This window comes from Channa argus, chromosome 4 (genome assembly GCF_033026475.1).
Source record: "Channa argus isolate prfri chromosome 4, Channa argus male v1.0, whole genome shotgun sequence".
Classification (NCBI taxonomy): domain Eukaryota; kingdom Metazoa; phylum Chordata; class Actinopteri; order Anabantiformes; family Channidae; genus Channa; species Channa argus.
In genome coordinates, this window is record NC_090200.1 from 24,595,588 (window position 1) to 24,612,654 (window position 17,067).

Below are 17,067 nucleotides of genomic sequence, written 5' to 3' on the forward strand. Positions count from 1 at the left end.
AGCTACAGCCCTAGAGTTTTTTGAATATTATAAGTTTCTAGTCATTTAGTTGAGATCAACACCTAAAATAGGAACTTTACACGAACATATAATACTGTAAAGATAGTTTTTCTCTCTGTCTCACACACATAGCTACAAGGTGCAGTCTGGGGAGCATGAGAGAGAGAATCAATAATATATCACAACAATACATCAAAACAAATAGGCTCTAAACTAATAATGTGTTAGGTTTATGTGTTCATACATGGGAATGCATTAGATTTTGGTACAGCTTAGTTTTCTAACTATCGTATTTAGTCATACACAGCAGTGGAGCAGATCAGATACTTTATAGTGCTAGTCAGTCTTGGTGGAAAACAAAAATATTAATCCCAGAACAATATCAGTCAAAATATCAATGCCATTAACAATCAGTCAAAGGGGATAAATGAGTGGATTTGTAACGGTGTAAGTAACATTAGAAATTCCTGTGCTGTCATTGTGTTCACTGGGCTTTCAAATACCTTTAGTAGCCCTACTTGCCTTTTTAATGACCCCTTGAACACATACAGACAAGTAGTTTTGTGTGTGTGCCTTCTTGTATGTGTGTGTGTATATGTACAGGACTTGAAATGGGATGTGCACTTGTTATGGGACTAGTATAGAGGTATTATTTATTCAGCAGTGTACTTTGCAGAAATGTTAGTTTAGCAGACAGTAACTGGATGGTAACTTCTTTACTTGTGGTGGTTGTGTTGTGTTCAACTGTGGAGTATCTCAGTCCTTTATAAAAAAAGATTCTTTACATTGTTATGTGATATTTGATATTACTTCTATTGCATTGAAGATTTCTACTTCTCACTTTCCAATAGTTATTCATAGTTTTATGAACAGTCAGGTTCATGTAAAATTGTCTTTTTTTGGCATTTGGCCTCTGTGCACTACCTCATTGAATTTGAAATGAAACACTCAAGAAAGCAACGTTTTTCAGCTTTAATCTAAGGCGTTTGGGAAAAAGTGGGACAATTAACAATTTGTGAATTACTGCCCACTTTATTAATATATTTGTTAATTTTTTGTGATTTATAAGAATATATTTATAAAAAAGCGTGCCAAATTGAGGAACTACTGTAACATTTATTTTAAACATTTCAAAGCATGAATTCTTATTATCTTAATGTTCTTGTTTAAACCCTTGTTCAAACGACGCGTAGCAGATGCTTGAGGCTGCTTTCTTCTTACAGACAACTTTTCTTTACGCAACATTTCCAGCATCCGGGTTTTTAAGCATCGACATCGCTAGCCAATCAGAAAATAGCTTAGAGGGAGGTGGGCGAGTGCGTTGCTGCGGTAACAAATCACAACGAAGTTGTGGAGCGCTAGAATGACTTTGGGAGAATCTCAATCAACTGTTTATTAACGTACACAGTGGTAAGACGGATTTTTTTACAGCACAGCAAAGCAGCTGGTTAAGCCATGATGCTTCCTCTAGAGTTATGAGTTTAGAGTTTAGCCAGGTAAAAATAAATAAATAAAATATAGCTACAAACCGAGTCGAAAGTTGTTGTTAGCTATCGTCACCTGGGCGACGTAAATTCATTCGTTTTGTTAGTTATGTTAGTGCATGGCTTAGTGCATGACTTTCATTAGCTAACATTAGCTAAAAGATTTTTATGAAAATGTAGCCGATGTGAAGTTTAGTGTAACACTGTAACGTGAGCGAAGAAGATCGCAGGACTTACAGTAAATAACACTTAAAGGGGCGCTACATGCGAGATCAATGAGTTTAATACCAGGTACGTTCCATTCAAAGATTAGAGTGGTAGATGTTGAAAATCACGTATGTACACCATATACCAACGAAACTGTCATTATGTGTACAGTAAACTTCTCTTCTGTTGTCATGTCCTTCTCTGCAGGTGTGTTTATTACAAATCCCATTCAAAATGACAGCCATTCAAATTCCCACAAGAACAAAGTGGTTGAAGAACAAAGTGTCTATGTATAATCAGAAAGTTGTTCTGAAGGAGGACAAGACAAAAAGGGTGAGAATATCATGTTGCTTTTTCTCGCTGAACTCCAATTTACCTGTGTTTTTTCCTGTTGTGAAACATTGTGGCAATAAGAGGGCATGACCATCACCAAGTAATCCAGTTAAAATTAGTCAGCTCTTGTGGGCATTCTCTCCCATTCTGTTACAGAAGCTGTTTCAAATGACCTAACAACACCTTTGTGACTACAGTGTTTTGTTGCTTTAACGTCATCTAAGTACTATTAGGCCTCTGTTCTCTGCTTGAAAAGGTGAAAAGATTAGCAATGGTTAGCAAGGTTTCTCATGTAAGAATGCAATTAACACAAAAAAGATTACAGGTTTTTTAAACCTGAAGTTTTGTTGCCAGTTTTTTATTTACACCTTTAGCTTAAATTAATGTAGACCAATACAACAGCAACAGTTACTGTATATCTCATAGCACAATTGTCAAAGTTCTGTGGATCAGTTTTCCTTGTAGACACCTTGTAAAGGATAGTGTCTCATATGCAATTTTTTGTTGTCCCTGAATAATAAAACAGCATATTATGAATATACAATTGTGTACCTAACTTGCAGCTAATTAATATTGCATATACAATAACCCCTTCAGCTGCATTATTTATTTAAATTTTAAGCAAAAAGAATTTTCTGTATAACCTTGAAACACGTTAATCGCAGTTGGATGTTTCCCTGATGCCAGAGAGTATGTGGAGCAGATACAGTATGTACCACAGTATGCTGCAGATCTTAACATGCTTTTAGATCCTGAAATCAGTCAGTGCTAATGCTCCTGTATGTATTTGAGGCAGGCATCTGCATACTTGTTACAGCTGACAGTTTTGAGTTGAGTGCTTGTGCTCATTATATTTGCTCATTTTCCCTGTCAGTAGTAATAGTCTTGTATGATGTACTCTCTTAAGAGGCAGAAATCAAGCAATCAATGCAATTAGCATACTGAACTGAGGCACTGTGTGTTTGCAGGTGACCCCATCGGTTTACTCTCAGGAGAGGCTACAGTCTACAGAAGAACGTCTGGCAAACACCAACAGGATGCACCCTCCCTGCATCCTGGAGCTTCTTGACATGAGCAAGACTACACATCACAAAGTAAATGCAAGACAGTGTTGTGATATGTCAGTAGCAGAATAATTTGTGTTATAAATTAAATTACATAATAGAGGCTGTATTTTTATTGAATAGTAACACCCTACAAAATAAGGTAGAGAATGGAGAGCAGCTTGCTGTTACAGATGCTGTCTTCAGATATGTTTCAGCTGATTCTTTTGTCTTTATATGAGACCAAAACTCAGTTTACCTTTAAATCACCAAACTACATTGGATTTGAAATTTGATTGCAGAGCTGAGACCAGAAAAAAACACATGTTGTAATTTTTTCATTCATCCCCTGCATGCAGAACATGTGCTTCCTATTAAGGTCATTTAGAATCTACCAAAGCTGTTTCTCCTTACTCAGCAGGCACTAATTGATGTGAAGAGGGCAAGCAGTGTGACTGCTCTGTACTTGGAGCAAAAGGCTATCTAAAGCTTATGATGCTCATAAAACAATAGTTTGCAACCATATCAATTATGAGCACCCATTTTTGCATTTCACCTTTTTCAATTTTTTGGCTGACCTGTCAAATATATGTGACTAACTTCAACTATAGTATGGGCCACTGTTGAAGAATTATTTTAGGTCATCCTGAAAACGAAAAAATGACATGCCTGAACAGTTTTATTTTTACACTTTGACCTGCTATTTTACAATAATAAAGAATAAATGAAAAGCACATTCCCTGTGAAAAACGTAACTTAAAAAAACATAATTTAATGTAAGTTACGAGAGGGGAAGATTGCTCAAGACAACTGCATTTATCAAAAGTGAGGACAACTAAATTCTCAATTATGGGTGTTCGAGGAGCTGGTGTAGGACTAAATATCTCAGTTTGGAGCTATTTCAATCCATATTTTGTCACTCCCATTTTTAAGTGAAAAGAATGCTACAATAAATTGCTGGAATGTACTGTAGCCTTAAAGAATGCTTAACAATGCTTCAAAAAAGGGAAATAAGAGATTGAAATTACCCTGGTCTACTCATACATGAATTATTTAATTATTTGGGCGATTCATATATATTTGTGTGTGTGTGTGTGTGTGTGTGTGTGTGTGTGTAATTATTTGGGGGATTCATATATATTTGTGTGTGTGTGTGATGTCAGTCGTCTTTAGTAGATGTGGACCATGCACTTTTCCAGCCCTACCCATCTGAGCTGGTCTTCCAGAACTTCACTCCAGCACAAACCTACAAGTTACCTCTTCTTCTTCTCAACAATGACAAGGTGTGTGACTGAATAAATGTTAACACTAACATGGCTGATGAGCTAATGTTTCAATCATAAACAGCTCTGTAATAGAATAACAGAAACACGCTATCGTTGACCTTAGTAGTGTAAAAATAGGAACTATTCACAACATGTGTTTGTCTGTGATTGCCTCATGAGGTGTGGGCTGTGTGTAAGCTGTGTAAAATGATTTGAAAAGGTAATAGAGGATTGGAAAAATTTGTACAAGAAGTCAAGTAATAATGAATAAATGATAACTCGAATGTGTATCTCTGTGTAGTTCTGTGTTTGTTGCGGTTTTGGGTTTAAGAATTATTAAAATTTTTGTGACATTTTGTCAAGGTTTCTCGACAAGTGAAGCTAGAGCTGAAAGACTCGGAGTACTTCTATGTGGGTGGTCCAGAGGATGCCTGTTGCAAGGTTGCTCCAGGAATGTCTTCTACTTTCACTGTATTCTTCACCCCGCAGGAGAACAAGGTAAGGGAGATGGAAGGTACTTTGAATTCTTAAAAGAATAACTATTGTGTACGCAAAGTTATAATGGCACATTTCCCTTAATAAGCATACATATAATTTATATTAAGGAAATGATTCGATATTTTGTCCATAACACCAGGGTCAGAAGGTTAAGAGCGAAGTGTAAGGCTTTAAGTTAGACCAGTTCATCCTTTAGTTTTATCTCTTACTACGGCTGTTGGTTAGAGTGAAACATGAGATTTAAAGGTCAACGTGAAATCTATCTTTTATTATAGATAGCATAATCCCTTATCTGTGATAGATGTTTTACAGTAGTATCAACACTTAAATGTTTGTTGCCATGCTAGCCAGTGGTGAGGTTCAGTGGGAGGCTTTGTCTATCAGTTGGTTCGTCGGCCCAACACACTGGCAGATACTCAAATATTACAAAAAAATATATAAATAAATACATAAATAATTGGAAAGGAATGACATTCATGTAGTTGAAAATATCCTACTATTTTCCCTAAACCAACATCTTGTGCCCCCACTAGGTGTAAGTTTTATTTAACTACATATTTCTTTCTGATACGGATATTTATTCCCACTATATTACAGGGACTTTGTGTGTTTAATGCTAAATGGTTAATTCTAGGATGATAGCAAGCTGAAATGTTAAACCCAACTATTAAACATCACCATGATAACACTGTCAATGAGAGTATGTATGGTGATATTTTATATTGGACAAAAAGCAAATAGCGTATGCATTTGCAAGGAAAGGCTGGTGAATCAGGATCAAACACATCAGTAATATATCTATTACTGTATAGATATATTATATATATTATATATATTATATAATTTGTACTCGGTTAAGTTTGAGTGTTTGACACTTTTTTATTGTTCTCCATCAAGGACTACCATCACAATCTGGTTTGTGTAACAGAGAGAGAGCGGTTTGAGGTCCCAGTCCGTGCCATTGGGCCACGTGCCATTCTTGACTTTCAAGATGAGTTCTACTTACCTGTTTGTGCAGTGAAAGCCTTCACACAGAAGACTCACCTAGTCCGCAACATAGGAAACAGCATTGCGATTTTTAAGCTACACACAAAAAAGTAACATTTAACTAACATTTAAAGTATTCGCAAATAAAATGTTTATTAAACATTTGGGTTGGATATTAGTTTTGTTGCAACTTGAAAAAAATTCCATTCTCTTCTGTTGATATCAGGCCTTTTTCAGTGACGCCCTCTTCTGGGACTCTTGATGTTGGCGAGAGCTTGCAGGTGACAGTGGATTTCCACCCTATGACCGTTGGAGACCACACACAGGACTTGCTTCTGCACTACCATACTGGTAAGAAAAAAATAAAAAGAATGATGTCAAACATTTTTGATTTAGCTTCATAAAAATTTTACTATTTGACAGGAAAGCATAAATATAATATCAACCATAAATATCAGAAAATACTACCAATCTTGTACAAATACCATTTTTTTTAACATACACACATGGATACACATGGACCCACACAGAGAGGCTTCAAACTATAAAATGAGTTTTGCCTCAAAAAATAAAATGTCTCATTGTGTCATATCTGTAATGGCCGGGTGTGTTTAGAAGAAGACATTTTCAAACTTTAAAAGTAGTTTGCATGATCGGGGTGGCTGTAGCTCAGTTGGTAAGGCCACGGACCATAGTCCCATCCCCAGCTGTGCACTGCCGGTCCAAGCCCGGTAGAAATTGGGGAGGGTTGCTTCCGGAAAGGCATCTTGTGTAAAAACTGTGCCAAATCAACATGCGGACAATGATCCACTGTGGCGACACTGTGGAGTTTGCATGATCAGTGTCAAATGAGCAGAACTAAAAGGATGAGTGTGTTTACTATTATTGAGTAGGTAAACACCTTAATAAGATTGTCTTTTTGCAGCAATGGTAACCCTGAGGTAACCCACCATTGCCACACACCCATAAAATATAAAAGGCTTCAGCAGTCTGACTCAACCAAATTAAGTCAATATCCTAAAAAAATACATCCTTCTTAGTATTAATTTTCCCCCTTTAGTTTTTATCTGTTCTCTGCAGCTTAGCAATGCATCTTGTGTTCTAGTAAAGACAGAGGGAGTAATGTTTTGTTAAACTAACTTAAACTTTGGGATATGCTTAATGATTTGCTGAACCCTTATTTTAGAGCCATAAACATGAATAAATGTTTGTGTAAAACAGGTACAGTGGATATTGTCTTCCATCACTTCCAATAAAGGTTTAATAAGCCTTTTTTGTATGTTACATGCACACAAAAGAATTTTTCCTGCAGTTTTCTGAGTTCAACATGCTTTCATTATAATATGTAGATAGGTATTCACTTTAGTTGGACGAGTTAGTTTGATTCTTGATTTTCAGCATGTGTGTTTTACTGTCTCTATTTCATATGCAGCCCTTATGAATGCTTTCCATCAATAGATCTACTGTATTTATAGCAGCCCAGCACAAAATGATTTCCCAAGCAGTAAATAACTATGTCTGCTTTCTAGTTGTCTACAGTATTGTGTGATGTGTACAACTATATGTGCTCATATACAGTAAATATGAGTTTTTGGTTCAAAATGGTCCTTTAACCTTCGATGTCTTTTAGCAGCTCAGTAGATACTATGCTGTAGAGTTTTGTGGGTATTTGTGTGTGTTCTTCTGTATGCTTGCGTCCATGAAGTCAAAGGTAACATAACTAATGGTAATTATCCATGATGGTTGTGGTGTTTTGTATTTACTGCGCGCTGCAGCTTCCTCTGCCTCCTTTCCTCTCCTTCAATTTCTTCTAAATTTCTATCTTAATAGCAACCATAGTAACTGTGTTTGCATAGAGCAGGAGCTATACTGCACATCATTTGTAATGTCCAGTTTTGGACTTGAAAGTTAGACAAACTGGCCCCACCTTTTTCCAATGATTAGATAATGTGCAAATATTTGCATAATAAAACAAATAAGAATGGACGAACTTGTTCATACAGCAGCGTGACTCACAGGCTGGATATCCCTTGCGATCAAAGAGATATGAGATCCCTATGAGATCACTACAATGTTAAATCTATAATAAAATGTGAGATGTATTATTTCACAAACAAACTTACTCAGCTTATTGAAGTGTAGTAATCATAAGTCATTCCAGGACTATACCCACTTCTATACCATACTATACATTTGACCCCAGTGCTCACATGTTTTCTAGGGTTGTCTCAGATGGCTTTACAGTGAGCCAAGCTCCTTAACATCAAAGATGAAAAGGAAAAGCTTTTGACTTTGCCTGTGCACACACAAGGGGATCAATTAGAGGTAAAGAGAGAGTGAGTTGCTAGAAAACACCACAGCAGAGCTTTTATCCTGTTCAGCACAAGTTGCATAAGATTATTTATCTGGGGCTTAGATTTTATTTATATTATCTTACCCAGTTTAAAATACCCAAAATGAATTTAAAGACATTTATGGTAAATTAGTGTGTGAAACAGAATGTTTCATTGCAGTTTCATCAGAACCGTAAATTATAGTAACTTGGCAAACTGAACCCAATTCTATACATGTTTTGTTATAGAAATAAGAAATTTCACATTTCATTTGTCCCACCAGCTAAAATCGCTACAGTAAACTGTAGCATGAAAGAGCTTATTCCTAACACAAGTTGGGCACACCACCATCTACTATAAAGCCAATTTTTGCTACACAGCACCCTAAAAGTCATAGGAAAATTAACTGTGTATCATGCAGAAAAACGTTCCTTCATCACCTAGGTAGACATTCAATAGTGTACCACCTCATTACTTTAGTGTCAGAGCCATACGGACAGAAGTGTTGGAACAACAAGGAGTCAAAAAATTTATATATATTTTTTATATTATAATATAATAATAATAATAATAATAATAATAATAATAATAATAATAATAATAATAATAATAATAATAATAATAATAATAATATAATTTATAATATTTATAGCTGTTTATGTGAATGGTTTTCTCATAGGTGTGAATGTAAGTGTGAATGGTTTTCTCTCTGTGTAGCTCTGAGATAGACTGGTCAAGGGTAGACTTCTGAGCCTATGACAGCTGAGATAGGCTTCAGCCCTGTCACGGCCCAAATAGGATAAGGGGTTAAACATAATGGGTGATATAGCTATAGCTCAGTTGGTAAGGCAGTTGTCCACAGACTACATGGTCAGCTGTTTGATCCCTGGTCCTGGCTACATGTCGAAGACACTGAACCCCAAGTTGCTTCCGTTGGTTCAGGTGAACACATTGTATGGCAGCCACCACCACTGGTGTGTGAGTTTGTTTGTGAATGGGTAAATGAGAAGCAATGTTGTGATATAATAGTAATATAAGCTGCCATTTACCATTTACCATAATTACTTGGAAACAATAAAATGCTCAGATAATAGAAACATAATCCTCTAGGTGATGGGATATATGCTCCAAATTGCTAATGCCCAGTAGAGTAAATGTTGCAAAGAAACCTGCCACTTTAGCAAAGTATTGATGTATTTCTGCGGATGCCATTTTGTTGTAAAATCCACAGGAGCTGTTCAAGGGAGTGACACTCATTACATTTGTATTTCACTACAATGGCTACTGTTTTCTTGGTTTAGTTAACTATATTGGTAAATGGTAAATGGTCTGCACTTATATAGCGCTTTTCTACCTATTTGTACTCAAAGCACTTTACACTGCTTCTCATTCACCCATTTGTACTCACACACACACACACACACACACACACACACACACACACACACACACACACACACACACACACACACACACACACACACACACACACACACATGTCAACCCCAAAAGGTTCGTTTGGTCCTTTTATTACAGTCTACTTACATGAGGAAACTGGGATACTCTAATGTCAAATGTTCATACTGATTAATTAAGTTATTTTGTGCATGAACACACTAACGTGAGAGAAGGACGAATGGCAGCCAGATCCACAGGAGTCCCGGACTTCCTGAAGTCCACCACCAGTTCCTTTGTTGAGCTGGAGATGATTGTGCTCGCACCAGTTAACAAAACTCTCTACCACTCCCAGTTGAGGCTGTAAAGTAAACTGGAGGGGGTCCAGAGTAGTTTCACCAGGGGCTGATGCAACATTTGAATGGTGGTGAAGAGAACACACATAGATGTTTTCTTCACCACCATTCACATTTTCTGTCCATAGTCTCAAGCTTTATTCTACATATTCAGACTTTTATTCCATATTCTAAAGTTTCATTCTGTTTTCTCATTTTTTATTTCCTGAATGGCATGCCATAATATATATATCTGTGTGTATGTATATTCAGAGTTAAGTTCCATATTCTTAACCTTTATATATTTAAAATGTTATTCTATATTTTCAGAATTTTGTTCATACTTTGATTGTATTTATTCATATTGCATATACAAGTTTTATATTACATATATATATATATATATATATATGTTTTATCCTTTCGGCCTATCACGTGAGTTCAGGGTCGCCACAGCAGATTATTGTCGCATGTTGATTTGGCAAAGTTTTTACGCCAGATGCCCTTCCTGTTGCAACCATTCCCAGACCGGGGATCGAACCACTGACCCTGTGGTGTGTGTGTGTGTGTGTGTGTGTGTGTGTGTGTGTGTGTGTATATATATATATATATGATGAAGGATTAAAGCCATCCATCATTAAAGTGATTACTATAAAAAACTATAAAAAATATATATCTCCCTCTATGTTTGTGAATGGGTGCTTTTTCCTGATTGTGTATACTGTAAAAGCTATTTTTGGTCTGTGCCCATGACCATAAAGGAGCAGTCGGTGCTTTGTTGTTATGTAAACAGGGATGTCTGCTGAATGAGTTGCAACAGTGCTGGCATTCAGCTTTAAGCTTTTAAAAGGACAGACTCAGGTCCCGAACGCCACTTACAGCCCATCAAGACACTATCATTTTTAATTTAGCACCTTCCCCTGTTTCCTTCACACTCATGTATGTTTCAGGTCATCCTGCCGCTGAAGGCTTTACACTGCTTAAAGGCCATATAAGGCCTCAAGCTAGCTATGTTTGCATGTGTGTGTTCTTTATCAATTTGCATGCACTGTACACTATAGAACTTCAAGTTGGTTCACACTACTTGTATATTTTCCGTTGTCAGTTAAAAGCCAGTGATGCTTTGAAAAATTATAGTTTGCACAGCTCACTTCCATCATGATGTGATAGACAGTCCCTTGTTCAGTAACCCTGTCACTGCTGCTGATTTAAACAAAAAGACAGACAGCTCTTTGGGAATGCTGAAGCATCTGCTTTGACAGAGCGATAGCACCAAGGGGACTTCAGCACAGCAGCCTTAGAAGAGCAGCACACACACACACACACACACACACACGCACGCATGCATGCATGCAGACAGACACAAACAGCAAGCAGCTGCACTTGGGTATGTGTGCCTAAACAAGTACACAAAAATGTAAGCACAAGCATGTGAATCCACACAATAATATACACACATACTGCAGGGCTGTTTGTGCTGTAACCAAAGTAAGCTTAGGGGCTGTGAAGTCCTCTCACTGTGCACATAAAAAATTATGGTAAGAGAAAGTGAGCATTGGGAAGACAGGATGGTGGACAGATATGATGAAAGCTTAGCAATAAGCTGTAGCTCTCCCTGCCTGTCAGCTGCTGTCATAGCATCCATATGCTGGGAGATAATTGCTTTCCTCTCTGCATTCCCTATTTTTCTGTCTCTCTCCCTCATTTCCTTCAATCAATCTTGCTTTGTCCTCTGTGTTCCCAGTTCTCTTTTCTTCTTCATCCGATGATATCTCACAGTTTCAGTCTTTTTTTGGAGCTCTTTTCAGAACTGGCCTTCCTGTAGATCTGTGCCAAGATTTTTGTGTTCCCTCCGTGTTGCCTCTAGGTGCATGATGGGAATATCTGTGATAATTAGCCTGTTGGAAGAACCCACAAGCACTCCTTATATTTGTATTATAATACGTGTTTTCACTATAGGGCATGCAGCAATGGATAGATTTTACCTGCCTAAATTTGTTATGGTCTGGTTAATTTTTTCCTTCTACCAGGACAGGGTGGAAGTTTTTTATCAGTGGATTGTAAAACTAAATAGGTTGCATTAGGAGAGTTTTGCTGCTAGTGAGGCTTTCATGTTACTCACAAGATATGTATTTCAGGTTCCAATAAATCACTTCTGCTCAATCCTGTTTAGGCGTAGGCAGAGATGGATTAAAAGCTCTTATGTCCAGTCTGCACTGAGCATTACTTGAAACCTAATGGGATGAATCATCTTATTATAATTCAACTCATTTGCTTATTATTTTTGAAGATAAACGGTTTAGATTTGGTAGATCCATTAAATAGTCTGACAATTCTAGCTCTATGGAATGGTTGCTTGTCTGGTTCTTTTTTTAAATTTAAAAGTTAATACTTTTCTTTGCCTGTTGATGCTGCAAATGGGAACTGCTCGCCCAGAACTATAGCCGGGTTGTCTGGTTCTTTTTTCTAGTTTTAAATTGATGGTCTCTTGTAAAAACAGATTAAGTAACAGCTGAATAGAGAAAACTACTAAACACTACAGTATATCTCCTAACCTATATTTGTTTGTAGGTAATTGATTTGGATTAAAGTGACTTAAAAAATATGATGAAACACGTTAAGTCAATTTTAGTCAAAGCTGCAGTATGCCAAATTTTGGAATCAAGCTAAAACTAGCATGATATTCAGAGTCATTCTTCTGCATTACACCCGGCCTTTTCTCTCTTTGCTTTGCCACTCCTCGCTCAGCCCTTCAGGTATTAGTCAGGTCCTGTGAAATTATAATACATAAGAAGGTACAAAATTTACCAGTCAAGCAAAGGTCTTTTGACTTGATGGCACCAACACTTAAAAAGGCTGGATTAAAACTACGTAAACATTTGTGGTTTGGATATGGCTAGTCAAAAAGACACATAGGGGTTATTTACTAAAAAAACAGAGTTAGGTCTTGTTAAAATGTTATGGTTTTGTATCAGCTACTTAATACAGGATTAGCTACTTGGTATAAAAAATAAATGTCAAAAATAATATTTAGTTTATGTCAGTAGCTGTTAACAAAATTAACTCATAAAAGGCATTTGTAACAGTGCTTGGCTGCAGGTGGCAACAGTTTAAAAGGTGTAGTACTTTCTTTGTCTGTTGATGCTGAAGAACTGCTGGTCCAGAACTACAGCCCTGACCAAGCTACCACTGCAGCTTTGCTACTGGATGAATGTGTTGGTATTTATTTTTGTTGGACTGTGCTCTTGTTTATTTCAGCTTTGTTAGATTAATATAAGTGGAAGTGCACTTGAAATTTTCAGCTCACAAAATTTCTGCACTCAAACCTGAGAGCTTCTTTTGCTCAGCCAAGAGCCGAATTTCATTCGCTTTCCTGCAGAGCAACCATCAAACCTTCAAAACATTTGCCTTTAGTTAAATAAATCTGCATATCAGAGCAATTTTTCCAGAGTCCCAGTGTGTTTAGAAAATAATTACCTTTGAAACTAAATTTGTAAGTAAGAAATCATTAAAGGCAAGTTTCCATTATTGTTTTGGCTGAGGATAAGCTTTGAAAAGCACAACAGTTAAAATAAAATGGAATCCCCATTGGGTGGCTTGTCGATGAGAAAATGCTCTACAGCGTGTCACTTTGATCTCAGTTTTCATTTATATTAATTATATTGACCAAGGTATTTGTTTTAATGGGCAATGGGGAAATGTTATATAAAATATATTATGAACAGATACTGTATTATAAACATGTTGGGTTGGACCTATGCTGGAAATGTGTCCTTACTAAAAAAATAACCTTTGCAGCAATACAATTATAAATAATCTTAGGATAAGCAGTGTTTTTATGACAGACTAAAACTGCAGTCTTTCTGATTTGAATGTTAACAAACTCACTAAATTTCCATAAGACCTTGTTCTTGTTGGCTTTATACAAAACTTGGTTTTGCATCTTATTTTTTTTGCTTGTTATTGTTGCTCTCCTCTCACTGTTGGAAGTGGGCACAGTGTGATGGTAGCACCTTTTTTTCTACCACAGAGACTCATTAGATGTCCTATAATATTAACCATTAAGGACTATCTCTTGTGGCTCATGGTTTTGAAAGTTTACTCCAGAGAACTACACTCCTGTGTTGTACTGTACTGTGAAATCATATTTACCTTAAGTCTACAGTTAATAATTTAAACCTTTCATGTTTATTTCAGCTTGATGTATTTCATATGGCTGTAACTCAAAAAGATTTAGCATAATAAAGTATGCTTGTTTTTGGACGTGAGTTACCTGGATATTTTGAAACCCATTAAACTCTCTATGTAGATGCTTTTGATCTAGATCCAGTTTTTTAAAGGTAGACTCTCCTGTTTGTCCTTGACTCCACTGTGGCTTTCTCCTCTATTCCCTGTCACATTAGGGCTAAAACTCCCTGTGGAGCAGCAAAGGCTGCTCAGTAGATATTATTCTGTTGTGTTGGGCAGCTCAGTGTGTAACTGTGTCTCCCCGATGCAGTACATTGTTTTAATTAGGAATTAGCTCCATGTAAGTTTGCTTGTTAAATAAGCAATAAAAAGAAGACTAAATGTCCTTCTGGTAATGTGAAGCGCAAGACGGTGAAAGACAAAGCTATCAACAATATTGGTGACTTCTCAGAATATAACATTTACATTTAGTCATTTGGCAGATGCTTTTATCCAAAGCCACTTACAAGTGAGGTACAAGGCAAGCAAAACTCTAACTTAAGGAAGAAATAATAAAGCAAAGTGCTATAAGAAGAGGTGTTTCCATTTAATGTGATGCAAGTGCAAGTACATTTACAGAGTTGTCACACCGTGTCACACTATTGCTATATCAAAGTGTGTATTAGGACCCCCCCCACCCCCCATTCATCACAATGAAATAAATATTCCGTATGTGTGTTCACCATTGGTTTAAAGAGCAGGAGGGTGTGGCCAGTTTTAAAAAAGGAAGTTCATTCATTTATATTATTTGCAAATCTTAGGTATCTAAAAGCCACCCAAATGCTTAAATACATTAAACAGAATACTGAATGGTTCTTTTCTGTGATTTTTCAGTGTCACATTGCTAGATCTGGTTGTCCTTGCTACGAGGACAGTCAGTGTTTTAACATATTAAAACCAGGTTAGTTAACCTAAATAAAACAGCAAAAGAAAGACATTTTATCATTTTAAAATGCATTTCTTTTTCTGATGACAATTTGTTTGTCTTATGTTTCTGGGTTGATTGATTTCTGTGAGTTTAAAAATAATAAGCAAAATAATGTATTGTCATTGAGCTTGGCTAAGAGCTTCTAAGCTAAGACTTAGCTTAGAAGAGATTTAAGATGCAATTATGTTTTTTATCACAATTGAAATATCTCAAAAGACAAGAACCACACTGACATAGTCATGATAGTCTAATAAAGACAACACACAAACATATGCACTATTAGTTTAAAGTAATACAAAGAACTGGATTTCCAATTGTGTTATTATTGTTCAACCATTTATTGTCTTAGGCATTGTTACTGACCAGTAGCACATATTCAAAAGTATTGCCTAGTCTTTGCATTGATATACACAGATCAGCCCTAATATTAATACTACTTAGTGAAAATCACCACGTAGTATTTAATATAAAAAATATAATATGTAATATTATAAACTAATAAATGTTAATGTATCATTATTGTTTGTCAGCACATAAAGTGGTTAAAATTCCACTCCACCTTTACCAACAGTGATCTTTGAGCCTTTGAACCCTTTTATTAATTATCCTTGTCCTGTATGACATTATTAAGACCACCAGTTTTAATGTTGTAACTGACCTGTGTAGTACCTCAAAATTATTAATTAATCTAGCACTGCACTAAATGTTAATGCACATGTTTTATCCTTCATGACATTATCAAGTCCACTAGTAATAATGTTGTTGCTGATCAGTGTGTATGCCTGTGCTGTTGTTTAAACCATATTTGCATGCCTCCTGCTCAGGGGAAGATGTGTACATGAGCTTGTATGGCACTTGTGAGGAACTGAACATTCATCTTGAACCTGACTCTTTGCTGCTGAAGAAGACCTATATCTCTCTGGCCAGCACTCGCACAGTGTCCCTCACCAACACGAGTAATATCCCTCTTCAGTACTGTTGGTCAGCATGGTCCAGCCAGGAAGATAAGGACCAGAGCTTATTGAGGTACTAAAATACACGAATACAAAACAATGTGTTTTGTATTTGTGTACATGAAGCAAGTAGAATAACTTGGTATATTTTATTTTACCAAGTATGCTTGACCAGAAATTTCTTTCTTTCTGTCAGCATGTCCTTGTTCATCTCTTTGCTTTTTTTTGCACTAACCCCTCATCATTTCCCTTTTTGTTTTGCCTCTCGCTATTCTCCCTCCCTTTCTCTAGGGAGAGCTCAGTGCTTCAGCAGAAGGAGAAGGAACTTTTGCTTATTAAGCGTGATTCTGACCCCACAGCTATCCAGCACATGTCACTGCTGTCCAGAGCCCTCCAGGAATCCAGAGACCATACTGCCAGGGACCACCTGCTGGCCGCCCCACAGAGTTGCATAACTGTGGAACCAGTGGTGTGTTTGAGTGTGTCTGTAACTCTTAATAGCCTTTTCCTCTGGTGTCCCGGTAGCTGTTAGGGTAGAAATTAGTTCTGAAAATCTGTTGTGGAGTTGCAAAAATTGATCAATTCTGAAGTTAGATCTGTCCCAAACAGTTAAGATTAAACTCTGCTGCTCGTTTGTTAATCCAGTCTGACTCTTCAGTGACAAACATGTATACTGGAAACATTCTGCTTAGGAACCTTCAGGTAGCCTAACCTGTTCTGACACCACCATGCCCCTTTTCTGCCAGCGTCTCCTCTACTCAACTCAGCCAGGTTCCCTGGACAGAGAGGGAAACAGATTAAAAGAACAGAGGGCAGGGGAGAAAAAAACTGCTAGGGAGACAGAGTAAACAGTCTGTCAGCCAGTTACAACCAACACTTTGAAAGGATATACACACACACACAGATATAGGTGATTGCTATTGACAGTTACTGTTTCTAGAGTTAAGCTTGACTTAAACACCTGTCAGCCTAGACATTCACATTTGTACACTGACCCCAGTGCATTAATAGAAATTAAAGTAATACAAAAAAAATGATTCCAATGCTTACAGTTGCTATAACAAACTGTTATTTACCTG

General features: G+C 36.8%; 1 protein-coding gene across 1 annotated transcript in view; it reads left to right on the top strand.

Moving 5' to 3' along the window:
• The first annotated feature begins 1,331 nt into the window (after nt 1–1,331).
• hydin (HYDIN axonemal central pair apparatus protein) overlaps nt 1,332–17,067 on the top strand; it is a 66,125-nt gene continuing 50,389 nt past the window's right edge. Inside the window, exons 1-9 of the mRNA XM_067500815.1 lie at nt 1,332–1,410; nt 1,899–2,024; nt 2,993–3,118; nt 4,231–4,350; nt 4,696–4,830; nt 5,728–5,927; nt 6,044–6,168; nt 15,860–16,061; nt 16,280–16,457. Of these exons, the coding sequence (XP_067356916.1) occupies nt 1,926–2,024; nt 2,993–3,118; nt 4,231–4,350; nt 4,696–4,830; nt 5,728–5,927; nt 6,044–6,168; nt 15,860–16,061; nt 16,280–16,457 (1,185 nt within the window). The 5' untranslated portion in view covers nt 1,332–1,410; nt 1,899–1,925. The remainder of the gene's footprint in view (nt 1,411–1,898; nt 2,025–2,992; nt 3,119–4,230; nt 4,351–4,695; nt 4,831–5,727; nt 5,928–6,043; nt 6,169–15,859; nt 16,062–16,279; nt 16,458–17,067) is intronic.